Source organism: Lissotriton vulgaris, chromosome 9 (genome assembly GCF_964263255.1).
Source record: "Lissotriton vulgaris chromosome 9, aLisVul1.2, whole genome shotgun sequence".
Taxonomy (NCBI): Eukaryota; Metazoa; Chordata; class Amphibia; order Caudata; family Salamandridae; genus Lissotriton; species Lissotriton vulgaris.
In genome coordinates this window covers 1,195,932,822-1,195,946,616 of record NC_141697.1, presented here as the reverse complement: position 1 = coordinate 1,195,946,616, position 13,795 = coordinate 1,195,932,822, and the positions used below count along the sequence as shown (strand labels likewise).

The 13,795-nt window shown below is 45.4% G+C and overlaps 1 protein-coding gene across 1 annotated transcript in view; it reads left to right on the top strand.

Annotated features, from left to right (window-relative positions):
- The window catches only part of LOC147693027 (thioredoxin reductase 1, cytoplasmic-like), a 96,924-nt gene that overhangs the window by 29,073 nt on the left and 54,056 nt on the right, over window positions 1-13,795 (top strand). The window contains exons 4-5 of the mRNA XM_086939270.1: window positions 6,721-6,828; window positions 10,866-10,938. Coding sequence (XP_086795396.1) covers window positions 6,721-6,828; window positions 10,866-10,938 — 181 coding nt within the window. The remainder of the gene's footprint in view (window positions 1-6,720; window positions 6,829-10,865; window positions 10,939-13,795) is intronic.

The window sequence follows — 13,795 nt, the reverse complement described above, 5'->3', positions numbered from 1 at the left end:
CCCCTGATTATCGTGGAGAAGTGTGGCTCAATGATTAGAGCTGCAGACCCTGATGCAGAGGTCTAGCCCGGGACCAGGGTTCAATTCCCCGCCTCGGCGCGTCTTGGGCTCAAAATTCCACGGACCTGATAATTCTTGCCTCCGTGCCTATTCCAATCATGGAGTCCCACTCTGCAACTCTGGGCAATAGCTTGCTTAATCTCCACAACGGCCCCCACAACGCTAAGGATGCCTGGCCTCCACCTTGAGGGTGCCCAGGAGTGGACGCCTCACAGGGAAAGCCAGGATGGGTTCCACGCGGTATTCGTACAAGCGCCTTGAGAACCTTGCGGGTCAGTAGTGCGCTATACAAGTATCAATTTACATTTACAATTTTCAATTTACATCCCTCCCATTGTGTTTGCCTCTCCACTCCCATTTTTTCTTGTTTCTCTATCCCATTGGCATGGTCTTCCCCCAAGTTTGTGTTAATAAGCTTGCTTTCCCCTACCTGCCCTGTTTTCTTCCTGATCCATGCCTGTCACACGCCCGCTTTAAAAATAAAGTCTGATCTGGCCAGCGCTTGCCTCTTTATTATATAGAAAAGTCAGACCTGTTTTGCCAAAGCTTGTATTTTAAGTGCCAGTGACTTGACTGACTTCTTGTAAGGGTGCATATATTCTTGTAGGAGTCACTCTCGCGAGAGTAAGCAGCTCCAGGAGAGGAGCGTCCTCCTCTTCGCCCGCCCCTACCCCAGCTTAGCTCCAATCGGAGCGGCTGGTTTGGGTGAGGCGGGCAAATGGAGCCGGAAAGGCTAATAGCCCAAAATACCACCAAATACTACTGAAGGGCTACACGAGCTACTCCCGGGGTCTCCGCGAGCTACCGGTAGCTCGCGATCGACCGGTTGGAGACCCTGGGCCTACAACGTGCGAATCACCCCTCCTCCCCCTGCCGTGTAGGCTGGTTCCCAGTAAACGCACTGTCTGTAGTTGGTCTTCATAGCGTAGTTTTTATTAATTTAAGATACCGCCACTTTATTTGTTGACTCGCTGCCTGTCAACACTGGACCAACTTTATGATTTATTGCACACCAAACACACGCATAGTAAAACAGAAGGCTTATACATTTTTAGCCATGGGTTGCATATTTGTATTTACATTCCTGGATCTCCAGAGGCACCTTGTCGCCAGTTGTGCTAGCAGGCCACAACCAAGATACTCTGCTCTCTTCTGTGCTGACCGCCAACCAGCCACCAGAGCAGCAGGTAGATTCACTAACTACTTATAGCAAGTGCCAGCTTCTCCGGTAGGGCCTGAGAGTCCAGGGCCACCAGCAGGTCAGCCCCCTCTCCCGCCAGCCCGTAGCCCCCTATTGACTGCACGCCCTGTTCTGGGACCAAGCAGCCGCTGCCAAATGGAGTCCCTGCCATTTCTCTTGCCCAGGACCCCGCCTAACCAAAACACTATTCTTAGGGATGGATGGGTGGGTGGGTGGTAACTTTGCAACGCTCCGATCTGGTTCACCCGAGGCGTGAGGACGAAAGAGGGCTTCCCCTTCCTGTCCTTGGATTTTAAATCCCCTGGCAGTTTGGGGTCTCCTGCACCCCCTAGGTGATGCACTTCCGGGAATCCCTGTGACGCCCCCTTCTGGGTTGCTTTGACCCAGAAGAGACCCTGAGCTGGTTCCTACCCGAGATGCCACTAAAGGCACCATGCCCCCTAGGTGGGGTGGTGTCAGTCAGTTCCATAAGTGAGTCACTTCTCTGTTAAGAAGGTGTTTTCAGTACACTGCCTGCATGTCGCCCATTGTGTGCCAGTCGATTGGCGTCTTTTGGTCTGATTTGATTGTTGTTTTTTTTTATTTTTTGTTTGTTTTTGGCTCTTTATTTAGTAGCTTTCTATTAAACACTCTTTATCCCAAGTGAACACATGTACTGGTTTTGGACATAAATAAAAAGTTCCAACTAGGTTAAAAGATTGAAGCTTTCTAACGTGACAACCTAGCAATGGCATATTTTGGTAGAAATTTCTCCTCCTGACTTTAATCAGCCCTGTGATTAACAGACGTGTTGCTTTTGCCTAGCACAATCTCTTTTATTGACCTTTAAAACCTCATAAGCTTAGTGGGCCCTGCCACATTCAAACCTGCGACCTGTTGCTCTTGCTCGTATTTCTGCAGTAAGTGCCGAACCCCCGCGAGCTCCGATCTTTCCTTTTTGTTTCATAACATAAGATCTCATGATGCTTATGTAACCAAGCAATAAAATAAGCATTCAGTTTCATTCTCCTGCTTGCTTTAGGCAGAAGGATTTAACTTTATAGCTATTGATAGAATAACCAGTTGTGCTTTTCTTCCCTGCCCCGCGGATTCATACTTGTCCTTACCTGTAATCTTCATTTTACAGGTCCACTCTATCAGCAAACATCTGCTGGGGACACTGGATAATTATGGGTTATTGTGTAGTTTTGGACAGTTGTTATCCTGGTGCACTCTAAGTTAATGAAATGTTTTGAGCAAATTAAGTTTGAGATTCTCAGTTAGCGCAACTTATGACACAAGGCGTCCTTCCCTTGCCTTAAAATAACTGGATATGTAGTGTGGAAGGGAAACTCCCTCCTACTAAAAATGGATGAAACTTACCTACTCTGCACCATTGATGTCACCGCCCTCTATACCTCTATCCCCCACAACGAGGGTATAGATGCATTAGAATGGAGTCTCATAAACAGTGACCTTCAAGAAGAACAGAAACTGCTAATCATACAACTTATGCAATTCGCACTGTTTTGCAGCTATTTTGAATGGGATGGCAAATTTTATAACCAAAGTAGCGGCACATCCATGGGTTTTGGGGGGGGCGCCCTCATACGCAAATATCTTTATGAACAAATTTGAAACCGATCACATCTTAAAAAATCTATTATGGACAGACCATTTGATTATGTACAAAAGGTACATTGATGATCTATTTATAATATGGAAAGGAGCAAGAGAAGACCTGGAAAACAACATCATTGCACTTAATGCATGTAACGAAAGGATAAAATTTACCCACACCATAGATGAACAATGCATACCATTTCTTGATGTGAAAGTGACAATTGCTAACAATATCATCAACACCAGTGCACATATCAAAAAAACAGATAAAAATTCTTCATTACTTTTTCAAAGTTTTCATCCGATGTCGTTGAAAAAACATTTACCTACTTCGCAATTCATAAGAATGAAAAGAATTACTTCCAACGAAGAAGAGTTGTCTAAAGTGTTACAAGAACAAGTAATGAAGTACCAAACAAGAGGATATCCCAATGATGTACTGCAAACATCATTAAGTAAAGTGGCAAATCAAACCCGAACCAGCATGTTAAAAGAAACCACTAAAATTCAAGAAGCAAAAACTGTATGTGTATTGAAATTCTCTATAGATGCAACTAAAATTAAAAAAAATTGTAAATAAACATTGGAGACTCATTCAACAAGAGCCTGATTTAAAAGACCTGTACAATGAAAAAATAACTTGCGTTCCAGAGGTTGAAAAACATAAAGGAAATGTTGAATACGCCTAAGAAACCCACTATGACCTTCCGAGGAATGCAAAAATGTCAAAACTGTACCCATTGCGGAAATGTGATTATGGGAAATCAATTTACCCACCCGACCAAAGGTCATCAAATTGAATTGAAACACAACAGCACATGCGATACTATGAACTGCGTGTATGCCATCAAATGCCCGTGTGGCAAAACTTATGTAGGTCAGACTGAAAGAAAAGTTAAAACACGCATAACTGAACATAAGAGTAACATCAGACTTATGAACTCCAAGTCTACCATAGCATGCCACTGGCTTGAAGCCCGACATCAAATTTCACAGTTAAGATATACGGTCTTGGAGAGAATATTCCCACGCAGCGACCTGGATCCTTCTAAGCAAAGACTTAGATGTGAATATCACTGGATTAAAAAACTGAATTCGGCCCACCCCATCGGGCTTAATGACAGAATAGAATATTCATGTTTTTTTATAACTGTAGCAACTATAGGCTTGGACTATATCCGTGATCCTTGAAGTGTTCCTTGAAATGTCGATCCAGTTAATTTCATGTTTTTCTTGTTTACTTCATTATTTTTCTTCACTTATTTACATTTCCACATTAAAATACGATGTTGATATTCACACTTAATGTCTTTACTAAGTATATATCAGGTTTTTAAACGTATCTCCTACTGACAGCGGTTAGTGCGTTTTTCACTTCCGTGAAGCTATCATGGACCTAGTCACATGATCAGAGTAATACACTGCCGTGATTGGAAGGCTTTCCGATCACGTGAGCAGAACTTTACTCAATAGTCTGCCCTTAACTTTTGGCGCGTAATATCGAACGCCAGGACGCCAATACTTTCAGTGCTAAAGACCGGACGGTCAAATGTAAGTAGAATTGAAACGCGAATTTATTTATAGAGATAAAAGATCCCGCATTTAGATTATACTGGTGTACTTAATGAAGTGGTGATATAAAGTTTTGGATATATGCGGACTAGTTGGTTACTAAGGAAGTGATATTGTATGGTATTTACATACTTGAACTGATGATATACAGACTGATTCCACGCTGGTGTGATATAATTTAGATACCTTTGTGTTTAGTGTTGATACTACAGTATTGATTTTGATGTACATTGGACAGTGAATTAATTGGTCCTGTTTCCTTTCTATCCATAGTCCCCTGATGAAGGGTCTGATTCGTAGGACCCGAAATGCATTGGGCACGAAAGATGTATTGATTATGAGCAAATGTACCTGCAAGCAATTGTGAAATAAAACAATAATCAGACGGAGTATCAGTATGGATTATTGATTGGTTATATATGGATGAACTTACGCATGAAATTTCTAAAAATGTGGAGAAGGAACCCATGAGTTTCATTGCAACACAGCGCACTTATCTGTAGGAGGGAGTTTCCCTTCCACACTACATATCCAGTTATTGTGTAGTTTTCCCATTAAATCTCCTGGTAATTTCCACAAAGATAGTGAAGCAGAATAGAAAATGTCTACTAATCCGATTACTGCTGTGCGGCATGTCTAGGCCAATAAGTCCCAGAGGATAGATGGGTCTATTGATTTTGCCAATGCTTTTTCTAAAATGTTGTATAACTTAGCATGTGCATGTTGACCTGACATGTGGATATCTTGGCACTTAATCTGTTTTTTGGATGAAATGACCCTGCCAGTGGATGCCTTAGCCCACTGAACCATTGTCCCCGGAGTATTGCTACATGAAGGCAGCCATAATGTAATACCATAAGAGGTAACTGGCCATCAAAGCCACTTCTTCCTTACTCTATTTACTATTTAGGTTTTTGATTTATTTTGAAACGGGGACTTCATATTCTTTGAACGTCGACTACTTCACATTTCTGAAGTGGCACAGGCCCCGATAAAAACACCCTCTGGGAATGTCCCATACAGTACTGCACAAACTAAATTCTAGTCCAGCTTCTACAGTGGTGCGACATCCTTTTTCCATGCACAAACCTGCCACTGTTATCATGTGCATGATCAGAGTCTTCCTCTGCACTGCAAAGTGCAGCTGGAATTAATATTTCGGCCATCAATTTTTTTATTTTTAAACGTTATGGAGAGTGGGCTAACTTAAAAGTTACTATAACACTGTGCATATACCCATAAGTATGTAGGGAAAGAACGTCTCCAGATCTGCATAACCACAGAGAATCTAAGAACAGAAGATTCCCATTTTCCAGAGCTTTCACTCTTGTTAAATTCCGCACTAGTCTCGCCCTCTCCCCGCTGCATGCTATACTCCCTTTTCGTGCGGCTTTGTTGCTAATAAATGTTTAGCCTGTACCCTTCCTGTGCATTGTCAATTATGAAGACCTTGAAGACAGTTGACCCTCGGGTAACTGTAGCACTCTGCCTACCCCATTCATCAGAGGGTGCATTTAACAGCAGTTTTTCTGCCTGCTTCATGCACCTGTTTGTCCAACTTAATTGTTTAATTTTTCTTGTCTCAGAAAAGGATAGTGTTTCAGGGAAGTTTTCACATTGATTGCAGACTAATTGGATTACTTGGTCAAAATCCTCTTTATCTGTCTCTGGCTCTCTCATAGGCTTAATATCACTAGAACTGAAGATGTGCGATCATCCATTTTATTTTTTTTTAGCATTTTTTTAGGTGCTGCAAAAACTGACCCCATGACACCAATCCCCTCAAATATCTGCAGTAATTTGCAATCCAGTTCAGTTTCTTTATTCTTTCTTTCAGTTCCAAATTAAACAAACCTTTCCAATGGAGATAACTTAAGTAGGGTCTTGTTCCAAATGATTCAGAGTCCACTTCAAGTAAAAGTTGCTTGGCTGCTCCTCCTGAAACTCCATGCCTTTATTTCGACTGATCTTTATCAAGTAAGGGAATTATTATTGCAGAATGCAGCCACGCTCCTGCCGCCATATCAGTTTTGTATACTACATGTCTGTCTGGTCTCTAGTACAATTCAAGAAGTGAAGAGATGTTTGCCTCAATCCTTCTTTGTGATATGCTAAGAAAATAAAACTTCTGCCGCTGCTTGTTTTCACGAGTGAAACAGGTTTTGATAATCTGCAGTTGAAAAATGTTAAGCTCTTAAATCGGTGTTCTGACATTTATTATGCTCAACTTTCAGTGTTGAGCACAACTCTCTTAAAATCGACAGTTTTTTTTTCTTTTCTTCTAGGCTCATCGAAATGGTTCCTTACAAAAACTCTTGAATGAAGGCAAGGAGGTGTATGATTATGACCTGATTGTCATTGGTGGTGGTTCTGGAGGGCTTGCGTGTTCCAAGGTATGAAGAAGACTCGTGGTCCGTTAATGGCTTTGTTTTTCTACATAATATTGTAGGGGTTTCATTTTAACTGATCCAACCAAATGTTTTTTAGTGTTCGAAATTAGTAGCATCCTGTTGGCTGAAAGACTAACATTCAGGTTGTTGTGGAAAAAGTGCTGCTTAAACCTTCAATATTATGAACATTTTGTGAGGAGTCAAATTCCAAAACTTGTATTAGCACATTTAAGTCTTTGATGAATCAATAATCAATCAATCAATCAATGACATTTATAGAGCGCGCTACATACCCGTAGGGTCTCAAGGTGCTGGGGGGGGGGGGGGGGGGGGGGGGTGCCGCTACTGCTCGAACAGCCAGGTCTTCAGCTTCTTCCTGAAGGAGAGGTGGTCTTGGGTCAGGCGCAGGTCGGGAGGGAGGGAGTTCCAGGTCTTGGCGGCCAGGTAGGAGAAGGACCTTCCTCCTGTAGTTGCTCTTCGGATGCGGGGGACGTCGGCGAAGGCGTGGTTGGCTGATCGGAGGTGGCGTTTGGGAGCGTAGAAGTTGACTCGGCTGTTGAGGTAGCTCGGGCCTTGGTCGTGTAGGGCTTTGTGTGCGTGGGTGAGGAGGCGGAAGGTGATTCTTTTGTTGACGGGGAGCCAGTGAAGGTCTCTCAGATGTCCGGAGATGTGGCTGGTTCGTGGGATGTCGAGGATGAGTCTGGCTGAGGCGTTCTGGATCCGCTGGAGTCTCTTCTGGAGCTTGGCGGTGGTACCGGCGTAGAGGGCGTTGCCGTAGTCCAGTCGGCTGGTGACGAGGGCCTGGGTGACGGTCTTCCTGGTCTCGGTGGGGATCCACCAGAAGATCTTCCGTAGCATGCGAAGGATGTTGAAGCATGCCGATGAGACGTTGTTGACTTGCCTGGTCATGGAGAGGGAGGAGTCCAGGATGAAGCCCAGGTTGCGCGCATGGTCAGTCGGTTTGGGTGCGGTGCCCAGGGCGGGCGGCCACCAGGAGTCGTCCCAGGCGGAGGGTGAGGAGCCCAGGATGAGGACCTCCGTCTTGTCCGAGTTCAGTTTCAGGCGGCTGGTCGTCATCCACTCGGCTACCTCTTTCATCCCTTCGTGTAGGTTGGCTCTGGCGGCGGCGGGGTCGTTGGTCAGGGAGAGGATCAGCTGGGTGTCGTCGGCGTAGGAGATTATGTTGAGGTTGTGCTGGCGTGCGATGGCCGCGAGGGGGCTCATGTAGACGTTGAAGAGGGTGGGGCTCAGAGAGGATCCTTGAGGGACGCCGCAGATGACTTTGGTGGCCTCTGACTTGTACGGTGATAGACGGACTCTCTGTGTTCTTCCGTCGAGGAAGGAGATGATCCATTCCAGCGCCTTGTCCTGGATTCCGACGTTGCTGAGGCGCTGTACTAGGGTGCGGTGGCAGACAGTGTCGAATGCCGCGGAGAGTTCTAGGAGGATGAGGGCCGCTGTTTCTCCGTTGTCCATCAGGGCTCGGATGTCATCGGTGGCGGCGATGAGGGCGGTCTCGGTGCTGTGATTGGCTCGGAAGCCGGACTGTGAGGGGTCGAGGGATCCATTCGTCTCGAGGAAGGCGGCCATCTGCTTGTTGACGGTCTTCTCGATGACTTTGGCTGGAAACGGGAGGAGCGAGATGGGGCGGTAGTTCTTGAGTTCGGTGGGGTCCGCTGTGGGTTTCTTGAGAAGAGCGCTGAGTTCGGCGTGCTTCCAGCTCTCAGGGAAGGTGGCGGTGTCGAAGGATGTGTTGATGATGTCTCGCAGGTGGGGTGCGATGACAGTGTCAGCCTTGTTGAAGATGTGGTGAGGGCAGGGGTCAGTCGGTGATCCGGAGTGGATGGAGTTCATCGTGCGGATGGTGTCTTCGGTGCTGATCGGGGTCCAGGCGTGGAGGGTGGTGGTGGGGGGTGGTTGTTCGGTCTTGGTGTTCGTTGGTTGGTTGTTGAAGCTGTTGTGTATGTCCGCGATCTTGTTGTGGAAGTATGAAGCGAGGGAGTTGCAGAGGTCTTGCGATGGGGTGATGTCGTTGTTTCCTGCGCTGGGGTTGGATAGCTTTCACGATGTTGAAGAGTTCTTTGCAGTTGTGTGCGTTGTTGTCCAGCCGGTCCTTGAAAGCAGTTTTCTTGGCGGCGCGGATCAGCTGGTGGTGCTTCCGGGTGGCCAGCTTGAAGGTGGTCCTGTTGTCTGGTGTGGGTTCCCTTCTCCAGACTTTCTCGAGGGCTCGGCAGTTCTTCTTGGAGCTCTTGAGTTCTTCGGTGAACCACGGGGCTTTCTTGCTGCCGGATCTGCTGGGCGGGGTTCTCAGCGGGGCGAGTTCGTCCGCGCAGTTGATCCACTTCGTGAGGTTGTCGGCGGCCTGGCTGGGGTTCGCTGAGTTGGCGGGAGGGTGCTGGCTCAGGGAAGCGGCGAGCTGGTCTGCTGTGATCTTGTTCCAGCTTCTGCGGGCGGCCTGATGCTGGTGGTGGTGGGCCGTCGTTCTCTTGAAGGTGAAGTGGACGCAGCTGTGGTCCGTCCATTGAAGCTCTGTGGCGTGGCTGAAGTCGATGTCTGTGCTGGAGGAGAAGACTGCGTCGAGTGTGTGTCCGGCGAGGTGGGTGGGGGTGGACACCAGCTGCTTGAGTCCAAGATTGGCGAGGTTGTCGAGCAGGGTGCTGGTGTTGCGGTCGTTGTTGTTCTCCAGGTGGAAGTTGAGGTCCCCCAGGAGGATGTAGTCAGCGGAGGGGAGGGCATGCGGGCTGACTAAGTCGGCGATGTCCTCGCTGAATTGGGTGCGCGGTCCCGGAGGTCGGTAGATCAGGGTGCCTCTGAGGGTGGTGTTCGGGTCGGTGTGAATCTGGAAATGCAGGTGTTCGGCACTGGTCAGGGTGTTGTCGGTGCTGGTCGTGAGACGGATGGTGTTCCTGTGGATGATGGCGATGCCTCCTCCCATCTGGTTGGCGTTGCGGTCCCTCCGGACGATCTTGTAGCCCTCTGGGATAGCGATGGCGATGTCGGGAGCTGAAGAGGCGTTCATCCAGGTCTCTGTGAGGAAGGCAACGTCCGGGGCAGTGGTGTCTAGGAGGTTCCAGAGTTCGATGGCGTGTCTGTGGACGGAGCGGGTGTTGAGCAGGATGCACTTGAGGTGGGTGCTGCTGGTGTTCGACTTGGCGGGTGCTGGTGCGAGGCAGGTCCGGATGCAGGAGAACTTGCAGGCGTGGCAGCTGAAGGGTCCGTGGGTGCGTCGTGGTGTGGCTTGGTGGCACTCTGGGCGTCGGCCGGTGTTGAGTGCGCTGAGGGTGGCGGCTGAGTACGTCCTGCGGGTTGGTCGGGGTCTTCGGGGTCCAGGGGTTCTGGCACTGGGCGCGGTCCAGGCGCGGACGGGCGTAGACGGGCTTACCTTTGGCGCGCCTTCGGCGCACAATCGGCGCGCCCGCTGCGCGTGACCGCTGCGCGTTCGCACGGTCGCCATTTAAGGCCAAGTGCGCGGGGCAGCTGGGAGGCGGCACTAGATGACTCCTACTTGCTGTAGAAAATCTGTTTGAATGGAACAAGCCTAAAAAATACCCTGGTTTTGATTCCAAAATTTTGCATCAGTGAATTAATTTATAGATTCAACATTCTTGTCTTGCACTTTGATAGTCCAGTCTTATCTACAAAATGGAAATAGACTTAAAACTGCTGTCTTGCAATTTTTTCTTGAAGGTGTTAGTTTATTAGAGAAAACAATCGTACTATAATTAGGAGGGAGCAAACCCACGTCTTGTCAAAAAAGAAAGCAGATGTTAAATATGCTCCCACGCCCCATGAGAGTGATTTCAAATTTCTGGTGCAAACTTAAAAGTATATGTGCAAAAAGCAAACTTAACATATTTCTCTCACTGAAGGGGTGTGAAATTTGGTTTGATATTGCAATGTTTTAAAGTTCTTATGGGAAGCTGAACTATTTTGATTAAGGGCCTGAAACCCCCTTCACTGAGTGTTTTCAAAACGTTGCAATAAACCTACAGTACGCACCAGTAAAGTTAATGTGGTGATACGTGTGTTTTATTTTACAGGAGGCTGCTGCGTTGGGTAAGAAGGTCTTGGTGCTAGATTTTGTTGTCCCAACACCTCAAGGTGTTTCATGGGGTAAGCATTTTATCTCTCCCTTTTAGTCTCTTAATATACTGAATAAGGGTGCTTTTATTTACGATTTGATTACAAATAATTGGTTATGAATTTTAGGTTTGTTAACTTAACTGGTATATAGTACTCAACATGAAATGAATGTCCATGCAGAATATAGCAATCCAATCTGAAAGTGATTTTGTTCAGTTTTAACGAGCGCTCCTACTGGTTTATTTTTATTTTTTATTTTTTTTTTAAATCAGATTACTGGAACACTGTTTCTGTCCACAAATTGAGGGACATCAGTGAGTAAATTAATGAGACGAAAGCTAACGAAAAATATCCCCCCCCCCCCCCCCCCAAACAAGCATTTGAAATTCAATAGGTCTTGTGTTTGTGAAAGTTAAAGCTATTGGCATTTTAAATAATAATGTTTTTTACTTATGTTTGTTTGCAGTAGAATGATTATTTAGAAAACGAGTTTGGACTATTGGTGTTGTAAATGTTTTTACTTGTGTTATGGGGCGGATGTATGTGGTGTGCAGTGGAATTATGTAGAGTGGGATTGAGTGTTCTGGAGAGGAATTGTGGTATGGTTTGTGTGGTGGAGTTTAATTCGATTCCATGCTGTTGATTTTTATGGTGTGATGTGGAATTATGTGGTACCTAATTGTGGTTTGTATTATGTGGTTTCTTGAATTATGTGGTGTGGAATTGAAACGTGTTGGGTTGATTTGTCTGAGTGAAATTATGCTGGTTGGTATTATGTGGAGTGTTTATTTGCATGGTTGCTATGTTGTATAGATTGGATTTATGCGGTATGTATTTATGAGGTAGTAGTTAGAGTATTATGTAGTGTAATTATGCTAGGTGGTTTGGAATATTGTGCGTGACTCCGAATGAGTCTAAAATGTGACTGGTAGCTTGGAATCTGTATACTTAGCCAGTGTTAAGTATAGGGTCTGACTGTCAGCTGGTGTCCATGATGGAGGATCCATAAAGTATTAATGAGGGAAGCTCACTAGATAGCTTATGGACATGTATGTAAAAAGTGCATTGTTATGGCTGTATCATTGACATCACCATCTAGGAACGGAATATGTGCAGTAACAATTCAAGTTCATATAGCTTGCACTGATGTTGGTGCAACCTGAAATCAATATTTGCGACCCCGGTAAAGGGGAAAAGGCTACATTTGCACCAACAAAACAATTAAAAAAATGACATTTTGCGCCGGTAAATCTAGTTGTCAAAGCAAAAATAGCAACTGTACTGGTGCACTGTATTCTGGAAATGTAAGCGGCCTATGTAATGCAGCTCCTGGAGATGACAGCAACTTTCAGCTAATATTATTTTAAACACTAGGCAACCAGTTTGTGTGAAACCCCTTTTTTACATAAGAAAAGCTCATATGAGAACTGCTTAATGGCATCCGGCGCAGCATTGAAAATGCACTTTAGTCGGGATATTTGACAACCTGGACATACAGAAGGTATAGAAGAGAGTGCAAACAGATTCAATTCCTCCCCTTCAGCTAATGTGAGCTTTTAAGGAACAGAGGTGGTGTTTAGGTTGGATGGGTTGGTGGAATGATGGATGTTTGCATGAATGGATGGATACCTGTATGAGCACATGGATGAATGTTCGAATGATTAGGCCAATAAACTGATAATGGTTGATGCTTGAGTAGGATGGTCACATATGTTTGGTATGGAAATAAAGATAAATACATAGGCAATATATTGATTAAAAGAAATGTTAGGGCTCAAAATGTTACATGGAATTCGTCCAGTTCTACCAAACTTCCCCAAAAAGTACTAACTGCAAAATTATCCATGTGAGAAGTTAAATTTGATTTGAAACTGTATTGCTTTTTGTAAACCCACAGAGACCGTTATAAGAACAAGGTAATGTTATAATTTTTTTGTTCTTTGTGCATAGAGAGATTAAGTGATTTGCCCATAATTACAGTATAATTAGCCGATGCCAAGACTGGAACCTGGTTTCCCAGTTCAGAGTCGGCAGCTCTGGTTATTGCGTCACATCCTTCCCGCACGTCCCGTCCCCCCCCCCCCCCCCCAAACGAGAAAACACTTCAACTCACCACAGGAAAAAAATGCGTTTTCAGTATTATGCACAGATCTCATTTCATATTGTTAACATGCAGGCTGGACACTTATACACAGGCTGCCGTTTCCCCCTTTCTACAGATCGAGCTTTTTAATGTTACTGGCAGGGGACAATGCAGAAACTTCATGTGATGGCTAAGTGAATACACATCTCTATGTTGTGGCAGTGTGAGTACACACTCGACATATTGTCACATTATCACACGCTGCGTGTACTGTTCAAGGAGACTGCTTCAATTACACTTGCAGTCTGAGAGCGATGTGGGCATCACGTACGTTACAGGTGCACATACAGTCCGAGAAACTACCACCCTTTGGATTGTTTAGGCCTAGTTCATGACTGGATGTGGATGGTCTGGTTTGGTTTAGTAGGAAACCTTTATTGAGGAATGACTGTTCCTTGGCATTGTAGTAATTGCATCTGGTTAGGACGTGTAGTCTAAATATTAAAACGAACATTGCTCCTTAGCACACGTCTTCAACTGAAGTTATCACACTTGGTTCCATAATGGACTTGTTTGAGCTGGAGTACCATTACTAAAGATACATATTTGTTGAACATTCTACCACTTGGTCTTAAGTGTGCTGTAGACTATGTCCTAAATGCTTTTTTTTTTTTTTTGTTTCAATGTTGGCGTGGCTTGTGATGCAAGCAAGCTTTTTGTTTGTTTTCTACAATGTTCGAGGCATGTAGGCTGCTGAATTCATATCTGTGCATAGATCGCCGCCTAGTGTTGGGTCCGGATGAT